At 40.5% G+C, this 21493-nt stretch overlaps 1 protein-coding gene across 5 annotated transcripts in view; it reads right to left on the reverse strand.

Annotated features, from left to right (window-relative positions):
- Positions 1–21493, reverse strand: part of mipol1 (mirror-image polydactyly 1) — a 34478-nt gene that overhangs the window by 6283 nt on the left and 6702 nt on the right. For 2 of the 5 annotated variants that reach the window (XR_008573545.1, XM_054797721.1), the window contains exons 2-11: positions 18492–18583; positions 13871–13946; positions 10591–10622; positions 10274–10493; positions 9500–9623; positions 9334–9433; positions 8782–8908; positions 4062–4101; positions 3822–3992; positions 547–600 (exon numbers count right to left, since the gene is read on the reverse strand). Coding sequence is in view for 4 of the 5 variants with exons in the window: in XM_054797721.1 (XP_054653696.1) it covers positions 547–600; positions 3822–3992; positions 4062–4101; positions 8782–8908; positions 9334–9433; positions 9500–9623; positions 10274–10493; positions 10591–10622; positions 13871–13946; positions 18492–18501 (954 nt within the window). In the remaining variant the exon portion in view is untranslated. The remainder of the gene's footprint in view (positions 1–546; positions 601–3821; positions 3993–4061; positions 4102–8781; positions 8909–9333; positions 9434–9499; positions 9624–10273; positions 10494–10590; positions 10623–13870; positions 13947–18491; positions 18584–21493) is intronic. The other 3 variants (XM_054797722.1, XM_054797723.1, XM_054797724.1) reach the window with 3 other exon arrangements.

The following is a 21493-nucleotide window of genomic DNA, read 5'->3' on the forward strand; positions in this document are numbered from 1 at the left end:
GTTTTATCCAGCAGAGTCAGACGAGTGGCTTCAAACGAGTCCCCACACGTTAATGGCAGTAATATGCAAATGTGGTCATCCGAAAGCATGTGAGTCGACCTTTAACATAACGAGTTAGGGTCGTGGGAGGTGTGTGTGTGTGTGCATGTGTGTGTGTGTGTGTGTGTGTGTGTGTGTGTGTGTGTGTGCGTGCTGGGGGGCAGGGGGGGGGGCACAGGTGGATGTTTAAGGTGAGGAGTTACACCACAAACAATGGTTTCAATGAAGCATCTCAACTAAACCTTGATATGGTGCAATGGGCTTCAAGCCGTGGCCCGTGTCAGCATTTGGACTGAACGTCAGCTGTTAAATTAAAACCGTCTCCAGGCACTAATCCCACCCCTCCCCCCCGACTCTCATTAAGGGACTTGGAGCGCTACATTAATAACAAAATGTCATATTTCCGCAGCAGGAAACAGACGGAGCCTAAGTGCACATAACTCAGTCAAAAAAAATAAAAATATGATGAAGACATCATCATTATCATCATAATTGTCATGTGTGTACCTTGCTCGCCCTCTGCTGTCTCTCCTGCATCACTTCCTGTTCAAGTCGTCGACACTGCAGACACAAAGTTGACACAAACACATGGTAACATTATCTTCATCTACAGGAAGGTCTTATTGGTGGGAATGCAACTGGCAACATGCAGCAGCACACATTTAATAAGCTTGTAATGATCTGATATTAACTGAATAAATACACAGCAACATCATTTTCATCAATGACAGGAAGGTCATGAACTTATTGGTGGGAATTGAACTAGCAACCTGCAGCAGCACACATTTAATAAGCTTGTAATGACCTGATATTAACTCAATAAAGGCAGGGCTCCCCCTCTTTTCTAATATTTCCCACAAGTCCCAGCAGCGGCGGGCAGATAATCCCTGAGAGATGAGGAGAGGGAGCAAGGGATGGCAAGCAGCGGGGGGGAGGAGAGGAATCCTCCAGCATGGAGTGTTCTCTCTCTTCTTCTCCGGCGGGGATTACGCTCGCATTGAAACATATTTGAGGCGCAAAGGCGGAATTAAGGTTTTACTGTGGAGGGGTGGTGTTAATGCAGAGGGGCGGGTGTTAAAAGATGGCTGACACTAGCAGGACTTAGCGGCGTGCTAGTCGTTGAGTTGGATGCCATGGGTTAATGGAGCGATGGTGGAGGCCGAGCGAGGACAGGCAAAGATGGAGAAAAGGTGAATTAAAACCACATCTTTTTTTATTTTGTCAAAACACAACACATATTTCTCTCCTTACATTGCGCCTTTACATTTAACCCATTTTTGCTGTTTTTTCATTTTATTTGTACAATGTGCAGTGGGCCAAGAAAACAACTAAGCCTCGGGCAGCAAACGGCCCGTGGGCTGCACTTTGGACAACCCTGCTTTTACAGCAAAATAGCTTTTTGGTTTGTCTCATAAGAAATGTGTGACAATATCTCATGTTTTTAAACCTTAACAACACAACATGAAGTTACTTGACTTAAAGTGCTCATGTCACCAAAGACATGTTAATCTTGTTATTTTTGCCCTTTATTTACCCTTTTTAGACTGAAAAACAATCCTGTTGGAGACTGGAGAAGGAGGAAGTGATGTCATTTTGAGAACGCTTCTTGGAAATACGCATAGAAAACAATGGTATCATATTGTTGTGGTGCATTTTTTTTTTTAGATTTTCTGTTGTTGTTATATATATATATTTTTTGATATTATGCCAGCTCGTTGTGTGGCAAGCTTTTGCTCGGACACTCGTGCAGATGGAGTAAGTCAGTTCACACTTCCAAAAGACGCCACTCGCCGCATTAAAAATTCTTTGGTAATATGTTTGGCACATTTCGAAAACAGTTACTGTCCCTGAGGTAAAGGAAAGATTGGGGCTGAATGTGTATTACAGGTGCTTCAACCATCAGCTGTCCTGAGTATCTTTCCTCGACTCACGACTGTGATCTGTGAGTGAAAACACAATGGAACAAGTTTGACCATGGAACAGCATGCCAAAGTGGCAGTAAGTAAATCCAATTTTTTTTTACAGATACAGTGGTGTGAAAAAGTGTTTGCACCCTTCCTGATGACTTTTTGTTTTTTTGCATGTTTGTCACACTTAAATGCTTCAGATCATCAAACAGATTTGAATATTAGTCAATGACAACACCACTGAACACAAAATGCAGTTTTTAAATTAAACTTTTTGTTATTAAGAGCGCAGCGATGACACATCGAAGAGGTCACAGAAGACCCAACAACAACATCCAAAGAACTGCAGGCCTCACTTACCTCAGTTAAGGTCAGTGTTCATGACTCCACCATAAGAAAGACACTGGGCAAAAACGGCCTACATGGCAGAGTTCCAAGACAAAAACCACTGCTGAACAAAAAGAATGTTAAGGCTTGTCTCAATTTTGCCAAAAAACATCTTGATGATCCGCAGGACCTTTGGGTAAATACTCGAGACGAGACAAAGTTGAACTTTTTGGAAAGTGTGTGTCCCATTACGTCTGGCGTAAAAATAATGCTGCATTTCAGAAAAAGAACATCATACCAACAGTAAAATATGGTGGTGGTAGTGTGATGGTCTGGGGCTATTTTGCTACTTCAGGATCTGGAAGACTTGCTGTGATAAATGTAACCATTAATTCTGCTGTCTACCAAAAAATCCTGAAGGAGAATGTGTGGCGAACTGTTCATGACCTCAAGCTGAAACCAACTTGGGTTCTGCAGCAGGACAATGATCCAAAACACACCAGCAAGTTCACCTCTGAATGGCTGAAGAAAAACAAAATGAAGACTTTAGAGTGGCCTAGTCAAAGTCCTGACCTGAATCCTACGGTGATGCTGTGGCATGACCTTAAAAAGGTGCTTCATGCTGGAAAACCATCCAATGTGGCAGAATTACAACAATTCTGCAAAGACGAGTGGGCCAAAATTCCTCCACAGCGCTTTAAGTGACTCAATGCAAGTTATCAGGTTTAGGGGGCTTTTTCACAAAGGACTATGTAGGATTGGATTTTTTTTCTCCCTTAATAATAAAAAGTTTCATTTAAAAACTGCATTTTGCGTTCAGTTATGGTGTCATTGACTAATATTTTTAATTTGTTTCATGATCTGAAACATTTAAGTGTGATAAACAAAAAAAAATAAAGAAATCAGGAGGGGGTTAAAAACTTTTTCACACCACTGTATTTCTAGATATTTTCTACAAACCTTGGAATAATATGGGTTTTCATCCGATTGTGTTATACCAGATATCAGAGGTGGTCGATCAACAATCACTACTGAAACAAACAACCACACCAAAACAAGTCCCTCATTGCACAAACAGCGGCTCTGCCCCTCCCTTTTCCTTGCTCATCCAATCATCAGTCAGGACACAATTACAGCCTCACAAAGTACAACTTTCAAGCAGCAAGGAATGAATGAACAGAAATATTTTCAAAAATGCACATTTGCATAATTTATCAGCGCTCATGTGACATTTGATCAAAATCTGACCGTGCTCAATACAAATTTTAAATGGGCTTTGGGATTTTGCCCGCCATGAGATTGAGTTCAACACCCCTATTAATCTAACAACACACTGCTCCTCAACATGACTATTATAAATAATAACACACGTAATAATAATAACTCACTCTAACTGCCTCTTCATGAAGCCTTTTTACCATGCACTTTTGAATAAATCATTTGTGTTCTTCTAAAGTGCACGCATGCACAATGCAAATATTGGAGCTAACGAGCTGCAGGGCGAGCTAGAAGACAAACATGTAGAGAGAGCGTGAAAGAGGGCGTCACCTTGGCGAGCGACCTGTCTCTCTCGTCCATCACGGCCTTCATTTCCTGACTTGTGATGTCGTGACGTCTTTGCGTTGCCTGCCGCACACGTTCAACCAGGGCGGAGCCAAACTGCGTGACCTCCTGCACGGAGGCAGAGTCACAAACACGCTGAAGGAGTTCCTCTACTTCCTGACAAACACAACAACGGAGTTACTAACCCAACCCTAAACATGGTAGACAATAAAAAACTTGACTTACCAAGTCACAGTCTTCCAAGGTCCTCGTGTCAAAGTCACACCTATACATGCACGCGCACACACACGCACACACACACACTTTGATTACGTGACATGTTGCCATTTTTTTCTAGTATAGTACAGTATATGCAGTGTCTCCCACAGTACTGCAATCTATACTTGTATATGGCAGTGCTGGATTGAGGGTGCGGTGAATTGTTGCATTTGCAGAAGTGAGTAAACAACATGATAAGCAACACAAATATGTTTACAAATTAGAGCTGTCAAGTGAATAAAATGTTTAATCATATTAATCACAGTTTTCAAATGAATTCATCATGATTATCACCATTTGCAACCACAGCATGTCTGAAATATGACCAATGTCACTGTATTTTATTAAACTAAAGATAAATGACAGCTCACAATTGTATATATGTGTACGCATTAGTAGCTCCAAATGAACTGAAAATTAAAATCAAGCTAAAAGATACCACACATCTGAAAATATAGTTACTAATACTCTCTTTAATAGTAGCAGAACATTTGAACCACACTTTTTCCGTGTTAATATAAGTAATGAGGGGCGGTGTTCAAAGACAGCACGTAATGAAAGTTCAAATATACATTTTGGGTGTATTTTCTGGGATTTCCGAGCACACATAAAAGCTGATAGAATATCCACTTATTGTTCTTCTTTGTCTTTCTGTTTATTTAGACCACACATAGACGCATAATAAAGATGATGTCGTGATGTTCGGAGTTGGGACTGTCTGTGAATTCACCTTGAGAATGAGGAAGTGGTGTTCCCAGCACAAACAACGAGAAGTGTTTTTGTGAGTTGGAGATGCATATTTAGTGTTGGTATTGCACTGCTGTTGATGTGTTCAGGTCAGAATAAAGTTTTAAAAGATTGTCAGACTCTGTGTGACTCTGTTGGGATGCTACACTGTGCATCCCTCGGTTAATTATGCAAAAAATGTTAACGTAATTAATCAAATTAACTTATTTCCTGCTGTTAACACGTTATTTTTGACAGCTATGAACACAAATGAACTTTCTTTTGCCGTTTCTTGTTGTTGTTTTTTTTTTAATGTCACAAACACGACAGAGCTCAATGAGAAGAGGGATATGTGCTTTCATGTCAGTCTCCATAAGTCGCTAGTTGCTTTTTTGGGTCTAAGTACTCTATAAATATAGTGAGAAAGTCTCTAGGTTGGCAACACTGACCCTTCCTGCTACCTCTTCTTATTCTCAGGCATGTTATAATGTGTTTTTGAGCAAGGGCAAACAGGTAGCACCAGATCTATTTGTGGTGGTCCAAATGTATATGTGGTGGCCCGCCACAAAAGAATTAATGTATGGGTAACATTGATATGTATGTTGGTTCTTGTTTGTTTATTGGTGGTTCACACAGGTTGTTGTTGGTTCTTTTATGTTTCTTGGTGGTTCATACTTGTTGGTTCTTGTTCTTTGGTGGTTCACACAGGTTCTTGTTTGTTTCTTTGTGGTTCACACAGATTCTTGTTGGTTCTTGTTTATTTCTTGGTGGTTCATACAGGTTCTTGTTGGTTCTTGTTTGTTTCTTGGTGGTTCACACGGATTTTTTGGGTTCTTGTTTGTTTCTTGGTGGTTCACACAGGTTCTTGTTGGCTCTTTGTTTCATGGTGGTTTACACCTGATGTTGGTTCACACATGATGTCGTTGGTTCTTGTTTGTTTCTTGGTGGTTCACACAAGTGTGTGTGTATTTGTGTTTGTTTCTTGATGGTTCACACATGTTGGTTATTGTTTGTTTCTTGGTGGTTCACGTAGGTTTTGTTGGTTGGTTGTTTCTTGGTGATTCATACAGGTTCTCCTTTGTTTCTTGGTTGTTCATACAGGTTCTTGTGGTTTGTTTGTTTCGTGCTGGTTCATACAGGTCCTTGTTTGTTTCTTGGTGGTTTATACAGCTTCTTATGGTTTGTTTGTTTGTTTCGTGCTGGTTCATACAGGTTCTTGCTTGTTGCTTTCGGGTGCATACAAGTTCTAGTAGGTTCTTATTGGTTGTTGTTAGCTTTTGGTAGTTCTAGTGGTGAAGGCGCTAAAACTGATCTGTTCTTCTCCTCCAGGGAAGTTCTTCATTGAGCCTGCTGCTGTTTTGCTGTAATAAACTGTAATAAGATGGCCGATGCGGCGCCGCTCTGCGGGGAACAGCAGGTAATGAAAGACCAGCCGTCTCCAATAAAGCTCCTCTAACACCACGCTTACAGCTCGGCAGCTCGCCTCACGTCGCAGTGGCGTACTTCACACTCATGCACACACAGACACGCACGCACGCACAATGGTGCCAGCCAGTGCCATTACTCAGATTAGGGGTCTGAGCAACAATTAAATCCTCATTTTGGAAAAGTTTCTATGTTTGAATGTCAAATTGTTGAGTAAGAATTTCATATAAATCCTTTTAATAGACAACCAACATCCCAGAATAATCACTTTCACAATAAGAAACAAGCACACGCTAACATCAATGTATAGCACATCAACGTTAACACCTCATGTACACGTTCACAATTTGCACACACTCACAGTCATGCACACACACACACGCGCGCGCACACACACACAGCCCTGACAGATGGAACATGATCGTCCATATTCGCTCCCTCATAAAAAGGATTGTGACCGCCATATCAATCACCCTTCATCCTGGACTGGGGGGAATTTTGTGTGTGGTGTGTGTGTGTGGGTGTGTGTGTAGTTTTGGGGGGTTTAATCTCTAATTAGATTTGCGTGTGTATTTGGCAGCTCCTCGGCTGACGAGAGCTCTTTTTCTCAGCTTTTGAACAAGAACTGATGGTTTACTTGCCACAAACCAACAAGTGAAATGTTATTGTCTCAAATTGTTTTTATGTGGACCAATCACCAACATTTAACTCTGTGACCGATTTCATCCGTTGTCTACTAGGGTTGTGAACGATAAACCGATGCGACCGGATATCTGGTTTGACTAATGAACGATTCAGCTACGCTACGCTTCCGGCAAAAAGAGTGTCGCGCATGCTCCATAGCTTACCATGACTGAAGACAAGAGTGGACGTAAATAATAGCAGGTGCACTAGCTAGCTAGTCACCGCGAAAGATTTTCAACGCATCAGCAAGAAAAAACCTAAAGTTTAGAACGTCTTTGGATTTTACAAGAAGGGCGCAAAACTTGACCAGCGAGACAGAAGCGAGTATGGTAACTTTTTTGCTTTGTAACTTGTTTACTTTGAAATGTTGCACCTTTGTTACCTACCTGGAGTGTTGAAAACACTATGCTCAGTTTGAAATGTTGCACGCTTACTCTTATTTTGACATTTTGAGTGTGGGATTGTTTCCTTTTACAAGCTAACACAGCATTTTCATTGGAGCCATGTGACAAATAGTTTGATTTCCTTATCTGTGCTTCACACATGTTTTTGCCACATTTGAAGAGATGTGTCATTATTTAAGGAGCTTTGCACTATTTAATTATTTTGTATTACTGATTGGACGGAAGTTTAAAACTTCTGTTTTTTCATTGTTAAATTTTATACTGATAGATAGATAGATTGATGTTTATTGCCATTGCACACAGTATGCAATGAAACTTTATTAACATTAAGAAATGTTACAACTTAAATGTTCCAAATATAACAGGCATAAAACTATCAATATAAAACATAGAATGTAAAATATTGATCCGATCAAACAAAAAAGATGTTCATTTCACAAGTCTTTTTTTGGTCTGTGTCTAAACAATAAGTACATTTGACATGTTATTCTGTTGACTTTATTTTTGCTGGTGGCTTACAGCACACACATGCTTGGGGATATGATGTGCTCTTGTACACATTTGAAAATACTGTAAGAATGCCACTTTCATATAAATGGGATTTTATAATGTAAGATTAACGTCTACAACAGGAGTCACCAACGTTTGTCCTTGTGAGAGCTACTTTTACAAAATGAAAATGGCCAAGAGCTACTCATTTTTGTAACATTTATTTTCAGAGCTTATTTTAAACCCAAACAAAGCGAATATGCTTGTTTTACCAGAACATTAACAAAATGCTGGTGTCCACAACTCACATTTTGTATTTCAGAATGCATTTCTTTCTACTGTTCTTTCATTATTAACTGAAAACCTGAATGAAAAGCAGGCTTGCGAGCACCTCATGTGGTCATGGGGGGCTACCTGGTGCCCGTGGGCACCACGTTGGTGACCCCTGGTCTACATCAACAAATATTAATCGTAGAATGTAATTGTATCAAAACGTTCTGTTTTTATAATATATCGTTTTTGAATCGTATCGTAGCCGTTTATCTAGATTTGACTCATATCATCTATCACAAAGAGATTTACATCCCCATTGTCTACAACAGGGGTCCCCAACGTCGGCCCATTTCAGCCAGGTACACAGACGGGTACCGAGCGGCGAAAAACTTCTTGGTGCAAAAAAACACGAATAATTTTGTAAATTACATACAATTTGATGTAAAGGCATGACAATTTAGGAAATAAGTGCTTTTATTTTATTTGAAAAATAATATGCAAAGAAATTCAAATTAAATCTGAAATCCGAATAAGCTTGGGGACCGCTGGCCTCTTGGTCTTAAAAGTTGAATTGGACTTCTAAAGTGTATCAAAGTAAAAGCACAGGAAAAAGTAAATGCAGAGAGGAATGCATCCCAAAATAAAATGTTTTTAAATAGACGCAAATGTGTGTGCTTGTGTGTTACCTAGCAGCTTGCTGCAGTTGACTGACATGATGTAAAGCCTCATCTCGCTCCTGATTGGCCAACAAGACTCGAGACATCAGCGCCTGGTCTCTGTCCTTGTGAGCACATAACAGCTGGTCCAGCAACTCTGACAAGTGAGGACATTTTGACATACTTGTACATCAGAGACATTTATAGATGTTTTAAGACAGATATGTCATCATGCCGGAAACTTGATGTGACGATCAAGAAAAATGTCTTTGAAGGGACACTTGCAGCACAACAGTTCAATTGTTCATAAGCCGTTGAGCATTTATATTAAATTAATATTGCATGTATGCTAACATGTATTCCAAAGCATTTTCATAGCAACGCATAGGCGGCGTCACCCATCATTTACAGTCATGTGTCAATAAGAGGCCCACTGTACCCTGCTACTTTTTAAGTGTGTTTTTATCAGCAATGACATTTACATATTGTATGTGTGTGTGTGTGTGTGTGTGTGTGTGTGTGTGCGCTACAGGGGTGGATTAAGACCTGCCCCCATGAAGAAATTATTTTTCCAGTCCTCACCTGAAGGTCTTTCCCAGGCTTTGGCTTCCTTCCGCTCCACCCTCAGCTCCACCTCCCTCCTCTGTAGCTCCTCCTCCTTTAGGCTCAGCTGGTCAAGAAGCTGAAACAAAGAGTCGGGTGTTCATGTACGTTTTGGTGGGGGAGTCTCAGTGGTGGCCTTTCCAACCTTCTTGTTGGTGTCTCTCAGCGCATCCAGCTCCCTGAGTAACAGCGCCACCTTCTTGTCTCTGTCCTGAGGTGTAGCCTGGTCAGAAGCTGCTGTGCAACCAATCGTGGCGTCTTGATGGCTGCTGGAGGAGACAACAGGATGAGGCTGTGTCAAGTTCACATGGACAAAAAGAAGACCTCTTCTTGCTGACAACTCAGCCTGTGACAGGCGGCCTCTTAATGCCCTGTTAGTGCCCTGCGCCACGATAGCAACCTGTTTGTGCCCTGCTAGCGACCTGTTTCCTTCCTGCTAGGGTCATGTTTGTGTTGTGTTTGAACCCTGCTACCACTTGACCTGTATGCTGTCAGGTCAGCTGTTTTGGTGGTGGGCTTGCGGCCTGAGATGATGTGAGGTGATGAGAAGGAGGCAGCCTCTTTAATAAGAAGCTGCAGAATTTCTCTCATATCACCTTAAAGGTCACACTGCTTCTTAGCGTAATACAGCGGGTAAATAATATATGTTAATTGACTGTTTCTAATATCAAGTCCTTCTAATCAACTTTTCTTGTCCTATTTTAGTCTCTCATAAAATCTCAATTTAATAGGTCACATTGATGTTTCTGTCAAAAAGACAAAGAAAGATGAAGTTTAATCAAATGTGTAATCAACTTTTCAATAAAGCTTACGGAGGTCCAATATTAAAGGTGACTTAATTACAGCTGTTGTGTCCTTATAAATGTTTCAATGTATTTCTTTATATTTGCTGACTGAATTACACATTTGTTAAGCTCACCTGATGACGTGTCCACTCGGTGACGGACCTGCAGAGACAGCAGACTGTCCACTTCCATCCCACGTCTCAGGCCACAGAGGAGAGTGTGTACTGGGTGAAAGGTCCGCCTCCATGTCTCTGACACCTCCTGAAGTTTTGCAGGACACCGCACAAACAGCCCCACTGTGTGACAAAAGGGGGGAGCAGCTGGAACACGGAGAGTGTGGGAGAACCTGAAGGACTGGGGATTTAAACAAGACCAAGATGGAGGCACTGGTTGACAAGAAGCAGCTCTGAGAAGCAACGACTCTGAGAAGGTCTGCAGGAAACTTTCTTACCTGCAGGCTGTTCAGCTGGCTCTGGACTGGATCTATGAGGAATGAGATGGGAAATAAATTGACACATTTTTAACAAACAGCCCTGTTACATATTTTACACCAGAGGGCGCCAGCACCATTTAACGTGTACAAAACGTTCAGCTCATTCATGACAGGCACACTATGCATCTACAATATAACTACACTAGTTAGGGGTGTCACGAGACACCGAGACGATACACAAGGTTGTGTCTATGAGAACGAGACGAGGCTAAATTTTAAGATTACTTATATGAAAAGTACAATAAAAAATATATGACAAAATATTGCAATGTACTAATTTAATTTCTATTACGTTACACTCTTCTGCACTGTGTGTGTATACTACCAGCTCCACCTCCACCCACCGAGACAAAGAGACTGCATGACTGACAAAAGGGCTCACTCTGTTCATGCCGTCGTTCGATGGAACAAACTTGCCAAGATACAGAAACCAATGCACAGAGTGGGAGACGAGGAAAACAGACACACACGCACATGGCAATATACTGAAGCTGGCAAAATTATGGAGTTTATTTTAATTTACTGTGTGATTAATTCACTAATTTATTGTTGTCCCAGGCCTAGTGCCTTCAAGATACATTTTCTCCTTCACACAAAATCTTGCCACGTTTTAATCTTGTGAGATCTTGTGACACCCGTAATCTACACACATCCACACCCATCTACTGCACATCAACCTACAGTGAAAAAATATTTGACCAGCAACCAGCAAGCATTGTGACCCCCACAGAGCGGTTGGTTATGTGTCCATGAAACACAAACTAATCCTGTCTCTTTAAGAAAATACTCCTAATATCAACTCATTATGTGAATAAACGACACCTGGCGGCCAAAAGAGCTGTAAGAGCTATAAGAGACCAAAGACCTTCCAAAGGACCTCAGGAACAAGATTGTAGACCTGCACAAGACTGCAATGGACTACAAGAGCATCAACAAGAAATTTGGTGAGAAAGAGAGCACTACTGACACAGTTACTGATAAATGGAAGAAATACAAAATAACAGTCATTAACCCTCGCTCTGGAGTTCCATAGAAGATTTCACCGGGCGGGGATGATTGTAAGAAAGGTGAGGGAGCAGCTGGTTTGTGACGTCAAGGGAGTTGGGAGCACAGTCAGCAAAGAAAAGCAATAGTATGACACTTTACTGTCATAAATTGAGATCCTGCAGTGCCCGCGAGGTCCTACTGCTCAAGAAGACACATGTACAGACCAGTCTGAACGTTTGACATGAAAACACCTGAATGACTCACACAAGGCTTGGGAGAATGTGATGTGGTCACATGACATCAATATTGAACCCTTTGGCATCAAGTGGACTGGACGTGTTTGGAGGTAGAGAAATGGTGAATATGAGTCCAACAACAGCATCCTTACAGTCAAACTCGGAGGTGGAAACATTCTGCTTTGCAGATGTTTCTCGAACTAAAATCTTTCCTTAGATGTGTGCAACCTTGGTGAGCAACTACAAGAAACGTCTGACGTCTGCGCTTGCGCGCTTGAAGTACGAGCCATCTCTCAGCCGAGCTTTTGCTTTGAGTTGCAAAAAAAATTCGGATTACGAGCTAGCCTCAGATACCCCATGTCGAGTTGGCGTAGCGAATGCCAAACTGAATGTTCTAACATCCTCTCATCGTCTCGTGTCTCACTCAATAGCTAGACAAACATGCAAGAGTGAAGCTTAGAAGCATTAGAAGATCAATAGCTAGACAGGTGGTAAAATGCTGAGTAGGCTGTTGCAGGCTACTAATTTAAGAGCTGATATCCAGCAACTGTGAGCATCATTGGCTTAATTTTGACTTAGCGGGCCGCAAATGGCCCGCAGGCCACGAGTTTGAGACCCCTGCTCTACACCATACTGAAGTTGTTAGATCTCCAAGGTAAAAGCAGTACATTATACTTTATACAAGTTTATTTTAGTGCATTCTATGGTATTGTTTTTCTTTATATAACCATCCATCCTTCCATCAATTTTCTATGCCGCTTAATCCTCATAAGGGTCGCAGGGCTTTGCTGGAGCCTATCCCAGTTGACTTTGCGCCGGAGGCACGGTACACCCTGGACTGGTGGCCAGCCAATCACGTTTTTGTTTTGTTTTTTAATATATATATTTTTGTTACTTAGAAACATGTCACAAAAAAGCATTTTTTTGGGAGCCCAGAACGAATTAATGTCATGTTAGTTTATTTAAATGGGGAAAATTGATTTGACATACGAGTAATTGAGTTACGAGCGCCATCACGAAACAAATTAAACCCTTGTACTGTACTAGGCCACATTTTACTTTGGGATCAATTACAAATTTAAACTTAAAAAAAAAAAAAAAGTGTTTCTCTGTTACAATAAACCTAGTATAAGAATGGTGGACTCATTGCGTTGTTAGGGGGTAAACTTACTAAATCAGCAGGGGATCAAATACTTCTTTTGTATTCACATTCCAAAATGTTATAAAATGTTATACTATTTCTGTACCTCCACATTTTCCATAAGCAAACTGCCAAATTCCCATAATTCAACATCGGTTGTACATTTCATTGCATTTCAAAAAGGAGTAGGAAGAATGAATCCTACCCCTCATCCGTTTCACATTAGTTGCAATTTATTTGTTCACCTCCTGTTTTAGTCTTCACCAATTGTGAATACATAGGAAAGTGATCAGGCGATATACAATCAATGAATATACTGTACTTACTGCAAATAAATTATAAAGCAGACTTAATGACAATAACAAATACTGTAGATACGTAATAACTGATGAAAGAGTTAGTAGTTGACAGAACAGTTTGATAATGAGTGAGTACAGACAATGTGCTCAACAGAAATGAAGAGTTGAGGCCAGTGTAAGAGTGATTAGACTTGATTGTGATTAGACTTCCTTATACTTTGTAAACAACTGCTTGTAATGTTTCTTAAAATCGCTCATTTTAGTGCATTGTTTGAGTACCTTACTCAATCTATTCCATAATTTGTTTCCACATACTGAAATGATGAAGGTTTTTAGTGTTGTTTGTGAATGTAAGTGTTTTAAGTTTAATTTCTCCCACATTTCCCATATTTCATATTTCTCTTCTCTTGATTGAAAAGAACTGTTTTATGTTTTTGGGTAAAGGGTTATTGTTTGCTTTATGCATAGTTTCAGCTGTGTGAAAGTTTACCAAGTCAGCAAATTTTAACAATTGTGATTTTAGGAATTTTAGGAAAGCGTTTGTATGTTCTCTATAAGTGGCATTATGGCATTACCTGTGGGCGGGGCTCAGTTTTTGCTGGCCAGGTGAAGGAAGCCGCTGTCGAAGTTCCTGGTTCACTTGAGGGTTATCTGCAAATGTTGAAGATGAAGGTTTTCTGGAAACATCTGAAGGCGTTCTCAGGGCATTCAATCGATCGCAACTGGGCTGTTCAGGTTGTCTTAGAAGACGTTTCGCCTCACATCCAAGCAGGCCTCATCAGTTCACGCTGAAAGACTAGGTGGGACACACACCAGTCAGACTAGATAGGACAACTCTAGGAGAGGCGAAACGTCCTCTAAGAAAACCTGAACATTCCAGTTGTGATTGATTGAATGCCCTGAGAATACAATGACCAGGATGACTGAGAATATTCACAGGCATCTGAAGGCGTTGCATACATTGCAACACGTGTTTTAGCAGATCATCAGCCCAACAAACATTGTTCGCGTCGTTGACGTTACTAAACGAGTGCACCAGTCACAGCTAGTCCCCTAAACGCTGTACTTACTGTAAGTGTGCATTAATAGTAAGTAGTATAGTTTTCTTGTTATCAACATATTATATTTGTGACACGAGACATGACAATGATTGTGACTCGCAGTGTTCTAGAGTCTGGTCTGGGTCCTGATTCTGATCATGATACTGGCCCTTTCTGTGTCTGACTCAAACTGGTCTCTTTCTGGTCTTAGATCTTGCGTCTGGTCCTAGTCTTGTGTCTCATCCTGTCAGGTCCATATTATGACTGATGTTGAGGAGGAAGCAGCATTATGGACTTTTTAGTCACTTTGAAAGTTGTCTGCTGCGTCCTCTGGTCTCTTGTGGACTCTCATGAATGTGAACAGTTTCAGACAGAGTCATAACGAGCTTAAATCCTTCTAAATGAGCCTTCACGCCTCGTACTTGCTTTGAAGTCTTGTCAAAGATGGAAAAATGTGCGGAAAAAAGGGGAAACGCAAAGGCCAATCAGGGGTCCAATCTCAGTTAACCAATGAGGAGGTAGAGACGGCGGCAGGGGTGCTGCCCCCTCCTCCCCCCCATGAAATAGAAACTAAACTCCATTAATTTTTTAAGCTTCATTAATAGATTTTGTGCGCCAGGCGCGGCGCAGGAAGTTTGCGGTGTTTTCCAGCTGACTGCATGAATATTAATGACAGTGTCGAGCTGATTAAATAAGCTTCAGCTCAAATCCAACACAATCCAGCTCTGATCTTTCCCGCCGCGCCGCCGCTGCCGTGAATTTCCATGGCGACATTACTTGAAGAAGAACACACACAATAAAGTGCCACACGCTAATGCTAAGCCTTCTCTCCTCATTCGTCAAAACAAACTCAGACAATCACACTGAATTCATCACAAATCAAGAACTCCATTTCACATATGAATTCAACACACACCTCTGTACAGGCTCTAATGCAACACATGGCATGTTGCAAAACACTAACATGCTAACTGCTAACATACTGAGGTGTACTAGAACATACATTAACATATTGTGGAAGATCATGTACTAACATACGCGCTGACATTCTGTATGTGTCAAACTCCCAGCCTATGGGCCAATTGAAATGGCAAACCTTAAAAAATTGTGTGCCTGCAATATCTTATATCAGCGCTACTTGTACTACCATTGTTACTAAAGATGCCAGCCTCACCGCCACTACAAATAATTTAACTGTAACGACTAGAAACAACCCCACTTTAACCACTGCAACCTGTCTGTACAAATCAACACATTGAAGTGGTATAAGACAATCAAAAGTGATAATTGTAACTACAACTAAGCATGCTGGGAAACACCTCTTCTGATTCCAGAGCTGCAAACTTTTTCGGGTTCTGCTGGACTCCCAGAAACTGCCCGACTAATGTTACACATTTGCCAGACTGCGATTGTGATTCTCTTAGAGATTAATAAAGTATCTATCTATCTATCTATCTATCTATCTATCTATCTATCTATCTATCTATCTATCTTGTGTGGATATTAAATACTGTACAGCTTTTGCCCAAAGTTGAGGAGGATGACGATGAGGTGGTCAATCAACAATCACGTCCATGAAACAAACAACCACATTTCCTCCCACTCCAGTGTAAAAAAACCCAAAACATCATCCACAAGAGTGAAGTTAAAAAAACAAAGTATTTCCACTAGGGCTGTCAAAAATCACGCGTTAACTCATAGCACAATGAAGGACAGTGGAGCGTCCCCACAGTGGAGTGTCTCTAGTCCGTTCATCCTGGGAACAACACTTCCTCATTCTCATTACAGGAACATCACAAAATGAAATAATGTGTGTGTATGTGTGTGTGTAAATAAACAGGAAGATAAAGAAAAAACATAAAGTGGATATTCTTATCACTCCCTTCATTAACTCTTAATTCGAATGCACAATTTTGAATGCTGGAAAATACACTGAAAACAAGTAAACTTACGTGATGTCTTGAAACGCAACCCCTTATTGCTTATAACTGCACAGTGTAAAGTGTTTTGCTACGAGTAAAGAGACTAGTGTTGGACAAAGATTTTTAGACATGTGTGGTATCGCTTAGCTTGATGGACATATTCAGCTCATTTGGAGGTCTTAATACATATATACATATACACATATATCCTGTCCTGTCATTTATCTTTCTTTTCTGTTAAATGCAGTAAAATGGTCATATTTCAGACATAGTTGCTAATAGTGATTAATCATGATTAATTAACTTTAAAACTGTGATTAATCTGATTAAAATCTGTAACCATTTGACAGCCCTACTTTCCGCGTTAAAACACACGCATGGGCTGTCATTTGGGATGTCCAAGTCTGAAAACTGAAGGTGTCACATGATAAATTCTTTAAATTCAGATGAATCCGTTTTCAAATTAATTCATCATAATTAACCATTTGCAATTATCTCAACATACGTCAGAGTTGAAAATGAATGAATTACTCTGATGTCTTGTATTGTTTATGCTATGAGCTACGCTACGATTTGAAATAAACTATTTTTTCAAATTTACCAGACGCAGTAGGTGTTTTTGCACAACGTATCGATATTGCAGATACCAGCCTGAATTTTATTCAGTATCGGATCGGAAAAGTTCTCAATTGCTTAGGTTACAATTACTATTATCAATGCAGCTTTAGCTATGTTACTAATGTACAAAGTTTCCAAAGTTGTATAGGTACTCCTGCTAACAGAGCTGCAGACAACAATACCATGACATCTTCTTGAAATTATTTTTAATAGTGATAATACCATTGATATTTTTGTTCAAAACAGACTAACCAACATAGGATTACTAATGTTATTGATTATATTTTCTCTGCTTAATCTGCTGTTGCTGGATGTAGAGCTAGTCCCCTACAGACTTCTAGAACTAGAACATACATAGAATGCGACATGTACTAGAACAGGAACTTCATTGACCATGTACTGGGATACGCTTCCATAGACCATAACATACCAGAATTTGTGCTCACAAAGACGTTTACACGAAATGCTCGAACTTCAAGTGAGATGATGCACACATAAACAACATGTAGGATTACATTACACACACTTTCTGTGTGTTGTTTTATTGCGTAGGGTGGGCTTTATCTATTTTTCATCCGCTGAAGTAGCTTCTGTGCTTGTTTCATGTGCTTGCGTGCGTGTGGGTGTGTGTAGTGGACCACCCAGTCTGCAGATTAAAAGCTTCACATGCCCCCCCCCATTCACTCTCAGTCTTTTCATTACATTTATCTGTGTGTGTGCGCGTGTGTGTGTGAGTGCTTTGATCAATATGTGCATTCTGCACATCACCCGCAGGGGGCGTCAAATGCTTCTTTTATTGCAAACAGTTCAATTGTCGATAGTAATTAAGGAATGAATAAACTGCATTGTCATCTTTTTACCAACAGATCAAAGAGTTGTTTCCATGGAAACTGCTCTTCATGATTTGGTGGTGTGTGTTAATAATGCTGATCACATTCTCATAACCAGAAGACAGCATTACAGATAGAGCTTCAGGTTGAGGCAAAAATTGGTGGCTAAGTTGAAGTTATGCCTGCGAGTGGTGTGGCTTTGGGGAAATTTTGCAGAGGGCATGCTTATGGCTGGCAGTGGTGTGGCTATGTGGAGATAGCTGGTCTTTCAACAGGACAAAGTTGCTACACATAGCCAGCAACAATCCAGCCAAAGACAGAAAGCCCTTTCGACTTTGTCATCAGGTCAAGACAGGAAAAAATAAATAAAAGCCAGATTTTTGCCGCAGATTTGAACCTCTTAAGGCTATTGTCTTAAACTTTTGATCAGCTGATGAACAGTCAGTTTGACTTGACATGTAGTTTTTAATAAATTGTGCATTTTGTTGTTCTACTTAGAATGTGGTTACAATCCACCAGCATAAAATACTTGTTATTTTCCCCGTCTTTAGATTTTGTACAGGATTGTATTTGAGTCTGAATTAATTTTTTACCTATAATGTTGATGCTTAGCTGCGTAGACACAGTGCCACTTAGTGGACAAAATCCCACACTACACGTTAGTCACATCTTGAAAACATTTAGATTACTGTACTTTATCATGTTGAACAAAGAATAAAGCCACATGTTAGTGAAGCTGGTGACATTTTTATACACATTTCTCTGTGCACACATGTTGTTATTTACCTCTGTACATGTCCACCAGCGAGTCTCTAAGCTCCTTGCTTGGCGTCCATGGTGACAAGCTGGTCTGGTCTAGATTCTCTGAAATGGTTTTTCTGTGGGGGAAAAAAAAAACATCATCACTTTTTCTGACAGAACTATTTGCTTCCATGGTGGCCCAAATGCTGTAGAAATGTTCTGTAACGCCCTAGTTTCTTTGTGGGTCACCTGAACACACACACACACACACACACGCAGCTGGTATTAAGAAACTGGTATTGTTCACACCTAGGAATGGGACTAGAAAACCGTAAACCGGTTCTTGTTGAGAACCGTTTCCCAGTGTTTCAATTCCTTGGAATCATTTGCCAATTTTGCCAACAATTCCTTTATCAATTCCAGTTGATGCAAATCACACCAGAAACATGGCGCCCAAGCTGCACAAAGCTCGAAAGTTGTGATGATTTGTTACTGAAAGTTGTTACTGATGCATTACATTTAGATGACCATGCTGATGAGAGACAGAGTCTGGCTGGCTCAGAGGCTGGCAGCCCTCGCTCCAATTCACATCTACCTCTCGCTTCTCCTTTCACCAATGCAGGGAAGAGTAAAATGACCCAGATAGACAAATAGTGACTAAGTTTGTGGTAAAAGGCTTTTGCCACAGTAGGTACCCCAGATCTTTGTAGGTAAATGTGCTAAATTTATTACATTTGTATTCAACTTATCAATTTATTTTATCATTATTATTAATATTATTATAGTAAACTGCAAACCCCCCTTGGACTCCATAGAGGGGCCCTAGGATGTGGGCCTACTGTTGAGTTTGTGTGGTCATGATACTAAACAAAGTTGATGCTAATCAACCTGTTTGTTCTCTGTTTTACCCAAATAAGAATTGAAAAGAGAACACATATGTTAAGCAGAATCCAAAATAGAATGGGCACCGTAAAAATGGCATCAATTCCCAACCCTATTAGCACCTGATATTAACAACCTGGTATTGTTCACATCTGATATGAGCAACCTGGTTTTAAAAAGCTGGTATTGATCACACCTGTTATTAACAAGCTGGTATTATTCACACCTGGTATTGATCACACCTGGTAATAACAATCTGATGTTGTTCACACCTGGCATGAACAACCCAGTATTAATAACCTTATATTAACAACCTGATATTGTTCACACCTGGTATTAACATGATTTTAACAAACTGGTGATGTTCACACCTGGCATTAACCTGGTTTTGTTTACACTTTATATTAATAACAACTTGATATTAACAAGCTGGTATTGTTCACACCTCGTATTAACAACTGGGAGTTGTTCACACCTGCTATTAACAACGGGCTGTTGTTCACAGCAGATATTGAACATGCCCCAAGGTTCCAAGCGCAGCAGAAAGTCTTACTTTGCTATTTTCCTGTGTCTATTGACTGTGAAGGTTAAATACTGAATCATCAACTTTATCTTACTGAAGGAGCAGCTGCAGCTGGAGATGACACATCTTCTTTTTAGCTTTCTGCACAGCAAGATGAACTTCCGCCACTTTTCCACAAGACGCCATGGACACAACAAGGCTTCATGGAAACCGACACACTGTACACTCGCTGTGCTTGGCTAAGTGGGTAAACTGAAATATTGATGAGTTCACAGGATCAGGTGACCAAATCATCACTTTAATGAAACAAACATCAACAAGAGACTTTACATGATGGACAGTCGGTCAATCAAGCCAACAATTGATGACACTCTCAAAAGACAACTACTACAAGTAAATTATTTGCTCATGTTGTGCTTCTCAAGCAGTTTGTTGAGCAGCTCCACGTCCACTCGGTGTTTCATCATGAATTGTCCGTTCAGGTGGAAGACAGGAATGTCCCACTTGTACTTCTCCCACCAAACTCGGTTCTCTGGAAGACTTATGTCCACCTGCTGGAGGACAAACTGAGAAAGACACAACCTCAGTGAGGAGTCCATGTCAGATCCAGTTATCATTTATCATCAAGTGAATCATTTGAATCAGTCACTTTGTGTTTGAACGGCTCTAGAACTTCTTTGGCTTGTTCGCACAGAGGACATGGATCCTAAAAAAACAATAACAAACAGACTTAATTGATCAATGTACCAAGTAGAATGTTCAAAGCTAACAAGCTTTTTGACTACTACATTAATTGGCAACATTAGCTTCATTGAATAAGGTTTTTTCAAACACCAAAGATTGTTTGGTTACTTTCATGGCACAAAAAAAAACTTTCTAGTGTGTTACCTTGGTGAACAGAGTGAGAACAGGTAAGCTGGTGACGCAGTACCGTCTGATAAGTGACACACTTTGGAGCAAAAACATTACAATCTGAGAAGAAAAAACACAAACAGTGGCTAACCTGGCAGGTCACGCGATCTATCACAGCAGCTGATCAATTGCAGAGCAGGAGAGACAACAAATAGTGTTTCAAGCACTTGTCTTTAACGTTCACCTTGCACTTATGCAAGGTGACATCATTGCAAGGTTATCTCAACTCCTCCCACCGGCCGAGTCTGCATTGCATTTCGGGTAAGTTAGCATTCTGGATGTGCTACAATTTAGGGTCCGCATCCTTGGCAGTGTGCACTTGTGACGTCATCGTGGTGTGCGAAGGCTGTCCAAATTTGTCAAAGGGTCCTTCCAATGCATCATTCTCTGGCTATGTTTGGAAGTATTCAGAGACTATCCTTCACGGACGTCCATACCAACATTCTTTGTGTCCAGCAACATGCCAGCGCTAAGTGGAGATGATAAATGTAAGTACAGTCGTACCTCGTATAACGTAAACCTCCTTTTACGTAAATTCCACTGAACGTAAAGAATTTATGTAAAGTTTTTGCATCGTATTAAGTAAGAAATTCCATATAACGTAAAGCGTCAAGTCGGTCAAACTTAATTAAGTTAAGTTACAAATTAAAATTTTTAACACAGCATTATCATGTAGTGCGTGTGCGTTTGTCTGTGAGACCAGCTGACTCTTAGACTCTTTGAGTCGTGT

Source organism: Dunckerocampus dactyliophorus, chromosome 13 (genome assembly GCF_027744805.1).
Source record: "Dunckerocampus dactyliophorus isolate RoL2022-P2 chromosome 13, RoL_Ddac_1.1, whole genome shotgun sequence".
Taxonomy (NCBI): Eukaryota; Metazoa; Chordata; class Actinopteri; order Syngnathiformes; family Syngnathidae; genus Dunckerocampus; species Dunckerocampus dactyliophorus.